This window comes from Gallinula chloropus (genome assembly GCF_964237585.1).
Source record: "Gallinula chloropus genome assembly, chromosome: 2".
Classification (NCBI taxonomy): Eukaryota; Metazoa; Chordata; class Aves; order Gruiformes; family Rallidae; genus Gallinula; species Gallinula chloropus.
In genome coordinates, this window is record NC_140086.1 from 47,073,689 (window position 1) to 47,091,252 (window position 17,564).

At 45.1% G+C, this 17,564-nt stretch overlaps 1 protein-coding gene across 1 annotated transcript in view; it reads left to right on the forward strand.

The window, feature by feature from the left end:
- Nucleotides 1-17,244, forward strand: part of GAREM1 (GRB2 associated regulator of MAPK1 subtype 1) — a gene marked incomplete at both ends in the record, with an annotated part of 105,146 nt that extends 87,902 nt beyond the window's left edge. The window contains 3 exon segments of the mRNA XM_084280187.1: nucleotides 6,631-7,809; nucleotides 12,864-13,037; nucleotides 16,345-17,244. Coding sequence (XP_084136313.1) covers nucleotides 6,631-7,809; nucleotides 12,864-13,037; nucleotides 16,345-17,244 — 2,253 coding nt within the window.
- Nucleotides 17,245-17,564: the final 320 nt, after the last annotated feature.

Consider the following 17,564-nt stretch of genomic DNA (forward strand, 5'->3'; position numbering starts at 1 on the left):
GTACAGACATCCAGGAAGTTATTTGCTCTAAAACTTAAAACCAGGAACAAAAACCCCACATCATACTGAGGGCAGTTGACAAGAAGTTCTCTAAGAAAGCAACAGTATTGTCCAATAGACTGGAGGTTTTTAGAAGCCATGAATTCCTGTACTCCAAAAACCAGGCCAGTTGGTATTGTAGGACCCTTCAGATCTTCCAGGGTATCATTTTTGTCCTGATGGTAGCACTCAGTCTGCCAGGAGATGTTGGGAAGTTGTTTGCAGAGCCTTTCCAGAATGGAGAGGTAGGTTAGGGAGCTGGCCCTGTAATGATTCCTTATTTTCTATCTAAGACATTGTTTGGCTGACATGAACTTTTAATACCCAATTTGATTATCTTTTTAATGTAATCCTCTTTTCCCAGTGGCTCGGCTGAGTTGGCCCTTAGACTGTGCGTTTTGTCAGAAGTAAATATGTAGTGAAAACTGTGCAGTGTTTTTGGGGTTGGTTGTTGGGAGGGGAAGGATTGGACAAATGTTAATGCAGCACAAGAAAGGAAAATTGATCCCCTGATTTGGTTGAAATCATGTTGGCTTTGATAAGCTTGCCCTGAGTTTCCAAAAAGTGCCTGTTTAGAACACTATAACCTATGCTGGCATGTTTTAATGCTGCAATGATGACTTTCTTGAAATCAGTCTGTGTCCAGGATTTAACTCCAAGTTTGCAGGCAATTCATAGTCCTTGTCACCTTGAGAATTAGTGCTTCAGTCATGTGCCCCCCTTATGTCATGTTGTGTCCGGGTGCCAGCTTCATGAGCAAGCGCCACTGCCTCGCAGGGGCTTCATGTGATGGTCTTCCTGAGAAGAGACACTTCCTGTTAGAGCTCTGTGGTTATTGCCTGTCAAGTGTAGGGTCATTTTTTGAATGCTTTAGTTTATTTGAGACATCAAAAAGCAACACTGAATCATAGAATCATAGAATGGTCTGAGTTGGAAGGGACCCCAAGGATCATAGAGCTCCAACTCCTCTGCCACAGGCAGGGCCAAAAACCTCCAGGCCTGGATCTACACAAGGCTGCCCAGGGCCCCATCCAACCTGGCCTTGAACACCTCCAGGGACAGGGCATCCACCACCTCTCTCAGCAGCCTGTTCCAGCACCTCACCAATCTCAATGTAAAGAACTTCCCCCTAATATCTTATCTAATCCTTCCTTCCTTTAGCTTTAGTCCATTCCCCCTTGTCCTGCGATTATCTACCCTTTTAAAAAGTTGATTCTCCTCCTGTTTGTATGTTCCCTTCAGGTACTGGAAGGCTGCAATGAGGTCCCCCCACAGCCTTCTCTTCTCCAGGCTGTCCCTAGCTTAGAGGGGTCTGACCCTCTTAGCTGAGAGGGAAATACGCCTTTACCAGCATGAAGGGTCGTACTTGCTGGTTCTCTGTCTTGGGAGACAGACGTTGATGTTTCCTGCTAATAGCTCTTCCAAAAACTGTTTGTAAAGTAATCTTTGGTAATTTTTGGGGACCTGTGAAAAGTTAAATAAATAGGGGGTATTTTAAGTGTTCTGATTGGTCTCTTGGTTTTAGTAGTTAAAAACTATATGCCATAACTATGAATGTGAGACATCAGTGTTAAAAAGAGCTCTACCAAAAGAAATCCTAACAGAATTTTTACTGTGGATGCAATGCTTGCTTTAATCTAGCAAGATCTGCAGGTGTGACAAGTGACACGTGGCCACATATAAGAAGTGGAATTTATAAATTTATAATAGAATTCATATTTGTCCAAGTGATTAAAGAATTTTACTTCAAATTATAACAAATTAGAGCAGCTGGAGTCTAAGGCAGGATATTGACTCAGGTGTTATCAAATCTGTTTTCCCGAGTTTCGTATAGCAAAAGAAAGAATATACTTGAGCCTTCCCAAAAGAAAGGTGTCATTAATCATATTCCTGATGCCTGTCTTCTGCAGTAGAAATAATTGGCTTCTGAATTGTTACTGGATTGCAGGAGTCTTAAAATTTAAAACATTATAGTGACTTAAGCCACTGCTGTTTTGCCAGTAACCTTTCCTGGCATCAATAGTGAATGGTTACTATGGATCAACAGCTGGAAGTAGGGACGTGGAGGGTAAGTACAGCGTGGAGTAGGTTCTGGTTCTGTGGGTCCTCTGCACTAAGAGTTGTTGAATTTGAATATCTGCTAGTGATTTCTAGATGTCTTTGGAGCATAGCGTGACAAGCGCTGCCTCTCCCACAGAGCTGGGAGCACTGATTATTCTCACCTATTAACAGAAAGTGAAAATTGGCTGGGAAGGGCAAAAGAGGGGCCAGGGGGAAGTAAAACTGCAGGAATCGTCATTATAATGCATAAAGCATCATTGTTATAATGTGTAAAACAGAGAGAGCAACCATGAAGATAATCATGTACCGGGAAAGTTATTTCAGAATGCTCCCAAGACTAGCAGTTTAATAAGTGGAGGAGAGTTTGTGTTTATCAGGTAATGACAGCAGCTGGCCTTATGATGGTTACTGCTGCCTGTTGTTGCTCTGGAATTGTCCAGGAAAGAATTCCTGGTTTAAATGAATGTGAGGAGGGGACGCACACAAAAAAATCAAACCATGACAGTAGTCTCACTATGGAGATGTTTGAGAAAAATGTATTGTCCTACCTACCTCCCACACACCCCCCATTCCTTCAGCTGGAATCAGCTTCCTACCAGTAGCAAGGTCTTCACACCTGAAGGTTACAAACTGAACCTGTCACAAGTCCCAGTGGAGGCAAGAATATTGCTCGAATGTGGGCAAAGCAGGAGAAATGAGCTGAAAGTGTGGGGCAGAGTGGAGAGTGGCTCAGACTGGAGTGGGCCCTTCTGGGTATGTTTTGCAGTTGAATTAAGGCTTCTCAGGTGCTTTCTACCTTCTGTAGTGTTACCTGTTTTCCAGACTTATGAGGAGATTCTCACAGTTTGCCAGTTATTTCTGCATCGGTCTGTGCTCCAAACTGCCTTAACTCTACTGCTCTGAGTATGGTGTCATGCACCAGTGACATGCTGCATCATGTGCGTGGGTTGGGACATGCCACTAACCAGTCCAAGCATCTGAAATAGCACGGGGCTCTGATGCACCCCTCCAGTAATTTCATAGCGAGAACTGGAGGGTGCATGGGACGTGCTCTTGGCCGGTGAGGGAGAGGTGGGATGCTTGAAGGTGGGAATCCTGTTGGGTCAGTGCTGGAAACTTAGAGGGTAGAGGAAGCCAAATCTGATGTGGTGTCACCCATTCTGCATTTTAGGAATGGTTTACGATATGCACTTTCTCCCAGATGACGTTGTCTTTAAGCCTCCTATTAGGTGTGAATCAAATCTGTTCTGAGGAGCTGCTCTGCTCAGCTGATTCCTGGGCTGGCAGGAGCCCTGTGCAGGTCACAAAGCCGTAAGCCCTGCAACAAGCTGGCAAGCTAGAAAGTGGCTCTACTCCTGGTGTATTGCTTCCAGTTTTGGAAATGTCTTTAGTAATAGCACACTAATACAAGGAAGACATTGGCATGTGGGAGGGAGTCCTGTATACTAAGATGGTATGGGAGGCTGTAGCAAACTGCACATTAGGAGAGGCAGGGAGAACTGGGTTTGTCCAGCTTTGGCAGGGCTGAGGGGACCTAATGAGAGGGTATAAAGAATACCAGTGGATTCATCAAAGGTGCCCAGTGGGAGGGCAAGAGGCAACAGGCACCAGCTGGAACATGAGAATTCTGTTCTAATATAAGAAAAAAATAGTTTTTAATGAAGGTGGTTGAACACAGAAAGAGGTTGCCCAGAGAAAATGTGGATGTCCATCTTTGGAGAGATTAAAAATTTAACTTGACGTGACTCTGAGCAGCCTGCTGCAACTAGACCTGTTCTGAGGAGCAGGTGGGACTAGATGACTCTAAGGGTCTTGCCCAACCTGAAGTATTCTAGTGGTCTCACCTGATGTCCTCTGCTGAGGTCCGTGGCCCTATTTGTTGATGTTTTCATAAGTTTTATGGCCATTGATAAAGTGAAATGCTTGAGTGAACAAGACAGCAAGTTTGATTTTTGTGGGTCATTGCTACCAGAACAGAGTAAACATCATACAGCTGTATAATCTGGGAAACAAAAACTTAGAGATAGGATTTTAGAGTGATTGGTGTGTAAGGTATGATTGAGGGAGATATTTTTTGCTACTGTCTTGGAACACACATTTACCTCTCATGTATGCTCTATGGGTGTTAGCTCCCATGTGGTAATGAATGAATTAACCTAACACAAGGAGAGAGGAGTTACCTTTCTTGACTTTCAGAATTTAAATTTTCAAATACACTTAGCCTGCTGTGTACCAGCAGGTACAACTTCACTGTAGTAGGGTTTAATGAATAAGGACAAAGTTGTGTGCAGTCTTAGATGTTCAGTTTCACATTTTGATTTTTTTACTGCAGTTTTGGACAGCAGCTGATATATTTTTGTTCAGAAGGAAGAGTGCAGAATAGTATTTTTCTCACGGTGCCAATCTAGACCCATGGCATAATTTTTCTTGTGTTCCAGCACAGTAAAATAGCACAGTAGCCTTATTTTTCCTATTATTAGCCTGTGACTATATTCAAAACAAAGAAAGATTTGCCAATTTTTTTTTTTAAATTGAGAGTAATTTTGTCTTCAAACATGCCTGTCAAATCTGAAAACCCTTTTGCTATTTGGCTGGTTGAAATGGTTGCCATTAATAAGCAGCTGCTTCGTCAGACCTTCATTGTGAAGCTCGAGCAGGTAGTTACTTCCATGGTTTCACATCTAACCCACCATTTCCTTCTCCTGTGGCTTGTCTGTTTGTGGATCACCAGGGAACTACAAGTTGGCCCAGCAGCAGTAGGTTGTGACACCTCCCTCACTCCAGCCGGTGTGCCAGTGGAAGTGAGAAGAAGCTGTAACCACACTGTCTTCAGTTAAAATGTCTGTCCAAAGAAGCCATTTGTGGGGAATGATATTAATAACCAATAACCAATATTCTTACAGAACATGCCCTCTCAGAAAGGGGGGACAGGGATGGTAATTGAATTGTACATGCAGAGTCCTGTGTGTCCTCAGCCCTTCTCAGCTCCACGGAAGGTAGAGCTACATGGCCACAGCTCAAAGTGATGCTCCGTGGCAGTTTGGAGGAGAAACCAGCAACAAGTGTCACGTTTACTCGGTGTTGTCAGCAAAAAGCTCAGGTGCTTTCCCTTCACATCACAGTGTTTCTGTCTGGCTGGTAGTGTGAACTGTGAATGAGTATTACGTACCATAAAATCCTGGTAGTTTCCTGGATTAAGCCCAATTAGTGTTTGTTTAGATAATTCAGGGCTTGAATGACTTCCTCCCCGGAAGCCCCGAGACCAAAGTGCTAAGGCAGCGCACCTCGGCGGAGCTGCCTGCCACGGCGCTCTGAAGGGCTTGCAGAAGGGAAGCACAACTTTACAGACCACATCTTACAAGGAGACAGGTTTACTCACAGCTCTTCCCAGTAATTAGCTGATTGGAATTACAGCCTTGATTACATGCAGTGGCTATTCTGTGATGATACCAGAGTTTGAAGCCTGGAACTTGAACTTCACAGACTTCTGCTGAAGCCTTTAGGTGTTGTGGAGGTGAAGAGGGGATATACCAATTTGGCATGTATTTTCATATGATTTTAATATGTTCAGCATTTCCAAATAAAATGGTCCATAACAAGCCAGTAGTGTTTCTCTGATGCACCTTCCTTTATGAGTAGGTGTCTGCTGCTGCTGAGGAAGAGCTGAGCTTTTCATGTTAAAGCGTTCAAATGAGAAGCAGAGCAGTCTTGTCTATAAAGGGTCAGTCCAGTCTTAAGGAAATAACTTTAAGAACAAATGACCCTTGGACATCTGTTTTGTGCTTTTTTCTTTCTTTCTTTCCAGTACAGTTTCCATAGTAGAAAAGCACACACATGGCTTTGCATATGTTGTTTAATTTCTTAAATTGCAATTATGTTCAAAAAAAATGAGGAAGGAAGTCTATGACTGGGAGAGCAAGGCAGAGGGGGAGTCAGGCATATGGGATACACCGATACTCTTGACTTCTCCTTCAGGGAATACATGTCATCTGTCTGGAAGAGATCATATCAAGGGATGTGCTTCATCCATAATGATGAGATCACCTTTTCTGCTCCTCAGGGACCTGAATATGGCGGAAGAAGGTTTGCTTCCTTCAAGAGCATGGCAAATACGTTTTAGCAAACAGCAAAAACAAAGCAAAACAAAGGGGCAGGAAAAAGATGTCCAAGGGAACCTAGACATGCTCTGTCATAGCTGCATGACACTAGTGGGTATTTGAACTGCTGGTATATGTGGATTTATCCTGTCTTTAAAAATTGGTTCTGTTTCTTCTTGTGCCTTCCTTGGCAGTTTCAGGTGCCTCTTTCCCTTCAAGTAAGATACAAGAATGTGCAGAAAAATAAAAAAAAAGGTTACTTGCCTGAGCTTCAGGTTAAACACCTTGCACTTGACTGCTCAGCTGTTCAAATAAAGTTAATTTAGTTTCTCTGTATATAGTCTTGTTAAGTCCAGTCTCAATAGATTTTATATGATTTGAAGTATTATCTCAAGTGGGAGGGAAACCATTTCATTTTATTATTATTTTTCAGGTGGCTTCAGGGGAATGCAATGAAGATACTGAAGTTTACAACATTACCCTTAGTACCGGGGATGAGCTCACTTTAATGGGGCAAGCAGAAATCCTGTATGCAAAATCTTCTAAGGAGAAGTCACGGCTCAACACCATCTTCAAAAAAATCGGGAAACTAAATTCAATTAGTAAGCTAGGAAGAGGCAAAATGCCCTGCCTCATTTGCATGAACCACAGGACCAACGAAAGCATCAGTCTCCCCTTCCAGTGTAAGGGTAAGTTCAGCACCCGCAGCCCGCTGGAGGTGCAGATGCAAGAAGGTGAGCACACGATTCGCAACATCGTGGAAAAAACCAGGCTGCCTGTTAACGTGACTGTGCCGAGTCCTACACCGAGGAACCCTTACGACCTGCATTTTATTCGTGAAGGGCACAGGTACAAGTTTGTCAACATTCAAACCAAGACGGTGGTAGTTTGTTGTGTGCTTCGTGGCAACAAAATTATCCCCATGCATTTTCCCTTGCACTTGACGCTTCCGAAATTCACTCTGCCGGACAGCCTGGTGAAGGGAGAGCTGTGGCACGAGTCCCTCATCCAGCACTGGTTTAATATCTGCCAGGAGCAGTTCGACATAGACGAATACTCCCGTGCCGTGCGAGATGTGAAGACCGACTGGAACGACGACTGCAAGAGCCCCAAGAAGACCCGGTGCACTGGGCACAGCCACGTGCCGAACTCCCTCAGCTACGCGCGGGACGAGCTCACGCAGTCCTTCCACCGGCTCTCCGTGTGCGTCTATGGAAACAACTTGCATGGGAATAGTGAAGTCAACCTCCACGGCTGCAGGGACTTGTGTAACGAGTGGGCCCTGTTTTCTCATGATGCTCTTCAGTACCAGGAGTCTGGTGACAGTAGCAGCGATTACCTGTTCCCTGAAGTTAGCGAGGAGTCGATGTTTCTGCCTACAAAACCAGAACTTCCTTACGAAGAGCTGTGGTTGGACCAAGGGTCTGGGAAGGCTGGTGACCAGCCCCTCACTCGCTCGCTAAGTGAGAAGAACAAATGTGACAACTACAGAGGGTCTTTCCGGTCGAAGTGTGGTACTGCGTCTCTTCCTGTTCCTGCGACTGCCGGAGCAGCCACGAAGCCTGCAGATGTTTCCCTACCTCCACCTCCAGTGCCTCCCAAATCAGAAGCGGTAAGTCAGGGTTATTCTTCTTGGTTTGTTTCTGGCTTCGCTGGTGATTTTGTGTGGGGATTTGTATGGGGAAGACTTGGGCTTGGGGTGGTATATGGAGGGCAAGGAAATGGTTCGACTTTGAGGTGTACAACTTCACTGAGTTTCCTAACAAGTGTAAGGCATGCCCAAAAAATCACCAGACTATATTTAATGTAACTGATCTAGTAGCTTAATCCTGATACTTTCAGATTATACATATTGGGTTTTTTCATCACAGAAACAAGGTCTAAGAACTCCTGAATCACTTCCTTCCCTTGCTTTCCACATCACCTCTCTGCATGGCCTCCATGTTTTCTCACATTTTATGTGGCTGAAGTATGTGGGCCAGGACCCCGTTTGGAACTGCCTTAGATCCTCTGAGTGTATCTTCAATTCACAGGCCCTGATAACGAGGACAGCTAGAATTTTTCTGGATTCAAAGTTAATGAAAGAATGTCTTCTCTGTTAGGAGTCTGTGGCAGATTTTGAAGAATATTAAGTGTCACTGACCTCAAGGAAACTCTATCAAACTAGACCTCAACTACTCACACTGTACTGTTTATTGAAAGAAAGCGGTTTAAATGGGAACTCTGCAGAGTTGACAAATGGACCTTCTAGAGGTCTCAATTTTAAATGGAACATGTTTCCTGTCCTAGGGTATCTAATGAAAACTCATGGGAGAAATCACTTCTCCAAACCTGAAATGTCATGGAGCCTTCAGAGGTGATAGTGCAAATACATTTTGTCAACAGGAGCTTATGTGGACTGGGTGGAAAATCCGACTCTTGACGCAGTCCTAAGCATGATAGGAAAAAAGAACACTTCTCCCAGGAAAGAGTGTCTAGGAATCTTTAGCCAAATTTAAATGATACCTACTTATGTCACATTAATCTTGATTCATATTATAAATTAACAAATTAGTTTTACAGGTTGCATGTCCAGTGATATTTTGAAGAGCGTGGCTGCACAGTAAGCTGAGACTCATCTAAGACCAAACTGCAGCAAACCATGGTGATCCCACCCCCTTCCTATTCCCATCTGACAGTCCAGCAGTGCTGGCTGTAGCCTCCCCGTCGTGAGCCAGGTCACGATCTGGTTGAAAGCGAAGTTATATTTATTTGTGCTGGGTTAGCCTGCAGCGGGCTGCTGCGGGGATCCCCCTGGCCAGGCTGTGCAGCTGCCAGAGGGCTCAGTGAGGAGAAGGGAGGAGAACACCAGTGCAGGCACCAAATGCGCAACTGCAGGCCTTGGGCCGTGCTGCAGAAACCTCCCCAAAAAGCAGCCGCAGCAGCTTCAGCAAAGACAGGAAAGTCAAGACATTACGTCGTCTTAGCAAAGAGTGTTTACGTGTAATGTCTAAGTGCAGGAACCCAAGAGTAATTCCTTGCCTCTGAGGTCAGGTACGCACTGACACTTTGTCCAGACTCTGTTGGACAGGAGCCCGGTAGCACCGTATCGGGATGAGGTTCCCTGGCAGCCGACGTTGATGTAAATGGTGTGGGTCTGGTCCCACCCTCCTCCTCTTCTCCTTTCCCAGCCGCATGGTCCTGGCTCCTCTTTTGTGCTGGCTCTGGCACTCCTGTGCCTGGGCAGGCAGCCAGGTCTGGATCTGGAAAATGATTAGTTTCCTGCTCGTTTCTGTGAGCTGAACTGCTACAGCACAGGGTCAAGGGAGCGCTGGAGCCGCGAGAGTGAAATGAGGGAGGAAGGCTGCCCCCATAGCGGGGTGAGGGCAGCCCTCCCCTCCTGGCAGGGGGCTGCAGGCCGCCCACCACGTCATGCCTGAGGCATGGGTGGTGGGATGCTGGGAGAGCTGTGGAGCCACCTGCCCAGCACTGGTGTGAACCTTCACACCTGGGGAAATCTTGTGGTATCGCGACTCCCTCCTGGGGCGGCAGGGTGGTGTCTGGGGTAGGTACGTGTGTTGCCTTTTAAGGATGTTTTGAAAAGGGTGCGATTTTGTCGTGTCTCATATCCCTGAGGAAAAGTGCTGTCAGCAATTTTGGTATTGCTTTCTAGCTGTGCAGGAGAACCAATTTCTGGTAAAGATATTAGCTTGCATTTAGAGGTGGGCAGGGGGTGTAACCCCATAAGAAATAAAAACGACTGCATCTCTGTAGATGATATAGACTCAGTTTTGTGGCTTCCTGGAACAGCTTTGGGATGAGTATCAGTGATCTACTGAATTCATCAGTAGGCTGGGGCCAAGGAGATGTTTGCATGGTTTCCATGTAGGGTATTTATAGAATAAGTAGATCTCAGGAGCTGCTGATGAGCATGCGGTTTAGTCATCACTCCCTCTAGAATGATATTCCACGGTGTTTCTGTATAAAGGTTGTCTGGCAATTGGTTTTTTTGCATGCCCTAAATATAAAATGTGTGTATGGGAGCTGTTTGTAGGAGACAGAAAAGGACATTTGGGTGTTTGAGAAGCTCTTCTGGTTTTCTTCTCACTGGCAGGATGAAGCATTCTGACATATAATGTTTATTTCCTAAATACCTTTCAGAAAATCAAAGTAGCATGAAGGCAGAAGTGGGGGAGGGGTAAATGATCTCTGAACTAAGGCCTGTAAATGAGAAATTGCTTCAGTCCCCAAACGCTAATTTACATAACATCAGTTTCCTGATTGATTTAAAGCACATCCCTGGTGGAGCGTGCCGGCAGTTCAGGCTGTTGTTGGCAAGGAGCTTTGAACCACTTTGCGTTACGCTCGTGGTCATGCCAGCGACGGGCTGTGTTTTATCCCGGTGGCCTCGGAAGTGGTCAGCATGATGGGTGCCTGAGATGCCCGGATTCAGGACTGACACCCCAGCGCCCGGGAGGTGCTGGCGTGGCTTGGGCTGGCACCAAGGGAAGGGAGGAAAGGTCTTAAAATCAGCATAACACTTCACACCATCAGAACAGGGTTTCCATCCACGGGTCACAGGAAGGAGAATTGGAGCATGGAGAGCTCAGACGATGACGAGCAGGAGTCCCAGGACATGCAGTGCCAGTGCACTTTATCTAGATCTGGCAGCCATGTGGCATCCAGAGGTTCTGGGTGAAAGAGAACAGTCTATGAAGAGCGGCAGCCACCGAGGTGATGGTCATGGCGTGCCATGGCTGTTTGCCTCCTCTCCTGCATCTGTTTCATTGCTGTTCGCTCGGACCTAGTGAGGGTAGCTCTCTGAAGTTTCCCCTTGCTCCTGTCTGTTTAATCTCCAGAATCTCTCCTTTCTGTTCCTCTGTTGGGGTTCCTGAGGGCTGTGTCTGCCAGCTGTAATCCTTGTCATGTGACGGGGACCGACTGGGACTGCAAATCACTATTGTTTATGGCCTTGTTCTGATCTGCAGTCTAGGTCAGCAAGGGAGCTTGGCATCATTTGTTATGCCAGCACCTTTGAATGCCAGCAGTCTTCCCAGGAAAGAATCCCTTTAACCTTTTCTTGACCGTCTGCTATGCTCCAGGAGCTCCTCTGGCTGGTCCCTCTAACCCCATGGGTATATATTCAATAGCATGCAGTAGTAACTTTATCCTAGTCTGACTTGGAAAAAAAATAAATAGGTCCTTAGGCATCCTTGGGGCACAGCACTAAAATGGTTGAAGAGTTTTATGCCTGAATTCAATAAAAAAATGAATAAAATTGATTCTTTTTTTTTTGCTGCTTCTTTTTTTTCTTGAAAGAGCAAATAAGAACCCTTAGAGCAAGATTTATTTCAGTGTTTTATGCTGTCAGGCATTTCCTGTAATTTTGACTTGTTTTGAATTAGGGAAAAAATGTACTACAATGTCCTAGTCCCCAGTTTTCCATTTCACAGAAGTACTAAATGGGTTGTTGCGTTTTGAAAGCGCTGAAGTGGATTGCGAAAGGTTCTGCATTTATTTTGTTTTCCAATAAATTAAATCGCTTTAATTGCTAATTATGTGTTGCAGAACTGCTAAGATAACTCTTAGTTCTGCAGTGTTGTTAAATTTAAAAATAAACTATAACTTTCAAACACAAAGAAAATTTCCCCTTTCTGGTGCATCCAAGACTGTTTCAAACAAGGAGAACGTAGAGGTCTCCTCCTGCCCAGGGGAGAGGTGGTGAGGCCTTAAAAATCCTGCCAGGTAGCCTAATCTTCAGCAGCCTTGCTCACCTCTAGCCCTTCTGAATAAAGTTGCTCTTCCAAATGTGTACTGATGAGATTAAGATCTTGATTCCATCATCTTTGTGATGGGGATAGATTCTGGCATTCTGCTCCAACATAGGCAGACCAGACTACGTGTCAGAGAAGCAGTGCTGCAGTTGTGTGATGTAAGCTGCAGAGCTGGCTGGCTGCAAAAAGCAGATCTGTTGACTGGGTGTGTTCTTTGAACGGGCTCTCCTGCCCACCACACCTTTCAACTTGTACATTTAGTAGTTAACTGTATCCTGAACTGCTGTGGCAGCTACAGGAGGACTGAAGCGCCAGGTGTGAATCCCAGCATCTGGTAAATAGGAGACATGAACTGTTCCTGGGGTGAGGGGAAGGCTGGGAATTATCCTAGAGCTGGATGGCTGGGTATCACTGGTGAAGCAAGTCAGAAAACATCAAAGCCTATTGAGATCTTTTCATTACGTAAGCTTGGTTTATTACATCTACATAAACAACACTAATGAAGTTTAAAGCTAATGAATTGCTCCTTAGGAAATGTAAAATACCTGGAACAGTCTGTCTGATTTTGTCTATTACTGGAAGGTTCTTTTACATCATTTCTTTCAGGTTCATTTACATCATTTACATCGTTTCATTGCTGCTGCTTTTTAAATGAGGGGATATCAAACTGCTGAAAAGCAGCCTCCAAAAGAATGCTGGTAGTTCTACTGGTAGCAACACGTTCTTCTGGACTTCTTTATGACAGCCACATACTGTTGCAAATGTGTATACTTAGCATCATTTTTCTCTTCTCCCTTTTCAATTATTTCCTTTCACAGCGTAAGGCCAAACCAGCTGTGTTTCATCTGGTTGAGAATGAGTGCTGCTGCCCAGATTTTCTCTCTGCTTACATAAGTCTTCTTCTTTCGTGCAGGTAAAAGAGGAATGCAGGCTCCTGAATGCTCCCCCCGTCCCACCGCGGAGTTCAAAGCCGTCCTCCACCAGTCCTTCCATCCCTCCCCGCACAGTCAAACCCGCACGGCAGCAGACCCGCTCTCCCAGCCCTACTCTGTCCTACTACTCCTCGGGACTGCACAACATGTATGTGTGTGAGCTGCGAGCACCCCCCGCGAGCACTCCTTAGGGAACCCAAATTTAGCAGTATTCCTTTTGAAGGCACTTGCTTGTCAATCATAGAATCTTTAAGGTTGGAAAACCTTAAAGGCGACCTCTGAGAGCATCAAGTCCAACCATCGCATGGACCCATCAGGGTTACCGACTTTTTCTGAAATGAGCTAATCTGTCAAGTTTTTTGCAAAGACTCAAGAGGAAGCAAAGCTCCAGCAGAAGATTTTTACAAGATAGGACATAGCAATATATCTTAAATGCATGCACATGCTCCTATAGGTAATCTCACTGTAAGGTGACGCTGGCTTTCTAAATGGAGAATCCCATACAACTCTGAGTAATTGTTGAAAGGCTTGAGTCTCTGAACCAGAATATCTCAAAGCTAGTTTTCATGTGGGATTTCAGTGCTGCACGCCTGCAGTGCAGTCAGCTCTGATAAGTGGGGGGCTCCAAAGGGGTGTGGTAATCCAGAAATGTGTTGTGCCAGCTACATGGGAACCTACGGGGTGGGTGTGATGGAGAACAGAGAGGTCAGCAGACACCACTGAGTGCAAAGTGAGCTGTAGTGGAAGGGAGCCAGACGGCTTCCAGATCAAGCCCACTTCAGCACAAACCTAACCCACAGACTAGAAAATCCACTCAAGTTTAGTCAAAAGTTGACAGTAAATCTTGACTTCTGTGGCTGAGTATGTTTTCCTAGCAATGCAGTGTTCTTCCTTGGGCTTTGGAAAGCTTGTAGACCTTTTTGAAGTCTGGCCTGCTCTTTGCTTCAAATGTCTTGTTGCCATTATTTTTGATACCTCTTCAATGACAGGATACTACCTGTCTGGATATTGCAAGTTGATCTGAAACACCTCTGAAATTTAAGTTCAGCTTAGATGCCACTGGTGTAGTAACTTAGGCTGGAATTTTCATCCAAAGCCACACTGCACATTTGCAGCTTAGTGTCGTGTATCTGGCAATGATCAGTCTAGATCAAGGCTGCTCGTTTGTTTTTATGAAGCCTGTTGGGTAGCTCTGTCAAGGTCTACTCCATAGGGGGCCAAGCACAAGACCTCCCAGAATCTGGGGCCCACCAAATGCTGCTTTCTCTCTTTGTAGCTAAGATTTACATCTGTCTTCCAAGAAACCAGGAACAGTGAGAATTGAAGTTACTCAGGAATGCAGGTGGTATTATTTGCTTTCAACATCATAATATTGGCAAGAAATTTATCTCAGGCTTCGGTCCAGACCAGATACCTCCATATTGCTGGAAGTGCTGTAGTGCTGCAGAGAAAGCTGCTAGCAAATTGGCAGCCTGTGGAGTAACCAGATTGATGGTGAAGTTGCTTTTCAAGTCTTGCCATTTTTACCCATGATCTTATTTTCTGGATTGTGAAGGGCTGCAGCCAGTATCCTAAACACAAACCAAACCAATGTGATTTGTCCTTGGGAAAGTTAACCCTGTCCCAGCCAGAACCAGGGCATCTGCCTGTATAAAAATGTGTTTGAGGCTTCTTTTGTGTCCTTTGGCAGTGAGTCCTGGCGAGTTAATTTTGGTGGGGGACAAATAAGGAAGCGCTTTGAAAATGTTACTTTTTCAGTTTTCAATTATTCCCTTAATCTTTTAAATCATTAATTGTTCCCATTCCTAGCACTGAATTAGAGACCAGAAACAGGATCAATCAGTGGGATTCCTCTGTAGGGTTAGCTGCCTACAACGCTGCGCTGACTTTCTCTGCATTGAGCAGCCCCACAGCTCGGTCTGTGAAAAATGCTTTGCAGTGTGTGCGTTACACCAGTTGGCTTTCAAGCAGCCAGAAGGGACCAGTTGACAGTGTATCCTCAGGGGGGAAGGGAGGGGGATAAATCTCTGCTATTGCAAACATCCAGCTGCATTTAACTGGCGGATTTAGTGACATAAGTATGACTACAGAAAAGTTTGGTGGGCATGGGGTGGATGGTTAGGTAGAGAGAAGCTGCATCTCGTAAGGGCTGAGTTTTGTAACTGATTTTTCAGTGATATAGATTAGAGCAGCTTTTACACATCTGCACTTGGCATTTGAGCCTGGCAAGTCCAGGTTGGCTTCCTCCCTGATTCACTGTAAGCACATGGGGACCTAGGCTCGTGTCAGTCCATTCAGAGCTGTGCTGTTTTTTAGGGGCCACTGCCCTCCTCGAGCAGTTTTTCTGAGCTGTTACAGGAAGACTACTGAGTTTCTTTCTTGAGTAGTTTGTTTCCAGGAGAGGGAGGTGAAAATTTAAACAACTTTTTTTTTTAACTGTTGGTTTCTGTTTTAAGTAAGGATTTTATAAATCTGCTAATTGCTTTTCCAATGTTCTGGCTTAATTGGCCAAAATTGCAAAGATCAACCCAGTCCTTCAGACTTTCTTGTAGGAGGTGGCATAGAAGCAGCAGACATTTGCTTTTGATAACAGATCACATGCTTTTGCTGGCATCTCAGTCTCTGGGGAACACCTGGATTTAACCATCAGTTCCCTTGGACGGGCTGAGCTTAGTTTGCCACCTGGAAGTAGGGCAGGGTAACTTTCTTTAGGTGCTTTGGAAAACTATTTTTTTAAGGATATGGATACACAGACAAGTTACTATGGGATCAACTTAAAGCCTGATGCTTCAGCAGACACAGCTAGGTCTGCTCACCCTTCCAGGTACAGCTCTTCCTTTGGCAGTAACCATTAATGATTCTGCAGTGTCATGTGGTTTTTGAACCACAGTGACCAGTGGGGAAGGAACCTGTGCCCCATGCACATGCAAATGCCATAGCAAATGAAAATGTTGGCTCCAAGAGGGCTTTTTTGGTCATCTCTTATGTCAGTCAAGCTCAGGTCTGCTGCAGATTCTACCCGTTAGGAGGTTTTGCACACCATGACACATCTCTGGTATATAAACATAAAATACAGGACGAGAACATCTCGTGTTATCTGAGGCCATCCCTTTTCCACAGTGGTGTCCCTCAGGAATTCGACAGTGGAAAAACTGAGTATTTGGGAGATGACACAGAACTGAATTGAGACATCTACCTCTTTACAGGCTTGAAAAAACAAGATGGGAGGCTTTTGGGTACATCAGCACCTTGTCAGGCTTGTAGAAGCAGTAAAAGAACTGTCAATGCATTATTCAAACGTGTTGTTATTTCAAATCTGAGAAGTTCTGCTGGAGGAAAGATTCTTTCCTTGTGACAGCCACCCTCTGACTCTGTCAGATGATTTATGAATGTATTCAAATGCCACATTTTTTCGTACTGATGACATCCTTTCTGCTTTGTTCTTTAAGCAATGTCACAGAGGGCGACAACGCCAACCCAGCTGAGAGCACACCTGCTTCCTGCTATCCTTGCAACATGATGAAAACCGAATCCAAAGAGCCCGAGAGCACGATGCCTTTGGGAAGCGCCTCGACTGAAGCTCTGCCTTCGAGGTTATCTTGGCCAAACCATTTTTCGGGAACTACTGAAGGCCTGAATAGGAGTGATTTCCTGCTTGACCCAAGCAGGAGCTACAGCTACCCCAGGCAGAAGACTCCAGGTACGCCAAAGAGAAACTGTCCAGCACCTTTGACTTTTGACTTCGATGGGTGTGAGCTCCCAGCGGGGTGCTCCCCGCTGACCCCAGCAGAGTTCATGAACACCATCTCTAGCTGTCCAAAGTCAGCAAGCTACTCTCTAGACTGCACTGATGAGAAAACTCTGGGAGTCGGCAACGCAAAGCAGAGCCATTCGTGTCCTGCCTTACCTCCTCGGGCACCGAAGTCAACTGAAGAGAAAACAGTTACAGACGTATGTCCCTTGCCACTGAAAATAGATGGTGCCGAGGAGGAGTCGAAAACTGATTCTCCAGACCTCTTGGAAGATCAGTATCTCGTTAAAAAGGGCATGCAGGACACGTTCTCTGTGTCTTACCCCTTCTCGTCTCCCCTCCATCTCCAGTTAGCACCGAGATCTTGTGGGGACGGCTCTCCCTGGCAGCCACCCACAGACCTTTCTGGACTCTCCATAGAGGAAGTGTCTAAATCGCTGAGGTTTATTGGCCTGTCAGAGGATGTCATATCGTTTTTTGTTACAGAGAAGATTGATGGCAATTTACTGGTTCAGCTTACAGAAGAAATCCTGTCAGAAGACTTTAAGCTAAGCAAATTGCAGGTTAAGAAAATACTACAGTTCATTAATGGCTGGCGGCCCAAGATGTGATGCCAACTAGTAATTAGTGAAACTGTACGAGGCGTGCTCGATGCACTACAGCTAATACATCACTTCCTGTTTTTTGCACTAAAAGCCCTTCCTGTAAATAAGTAGTAGAAAAATCCTTACTATGCAGATAAACGTTTTTGAGTGGTGAATGGATTCTTTTTTCTTCTTGTTGTTCGTATGTCAGTAATAAAAGTAGAGAGCCTGCAGAGGTGTGCCTTGGGCATCCCTAAACGTTCAACAGCTGCTAAAAACTGGACACTAAGGGAACTTTTGACTCCATGGTCTGTTAAGACTTAGTCGTATTTATTACTGAATAATTT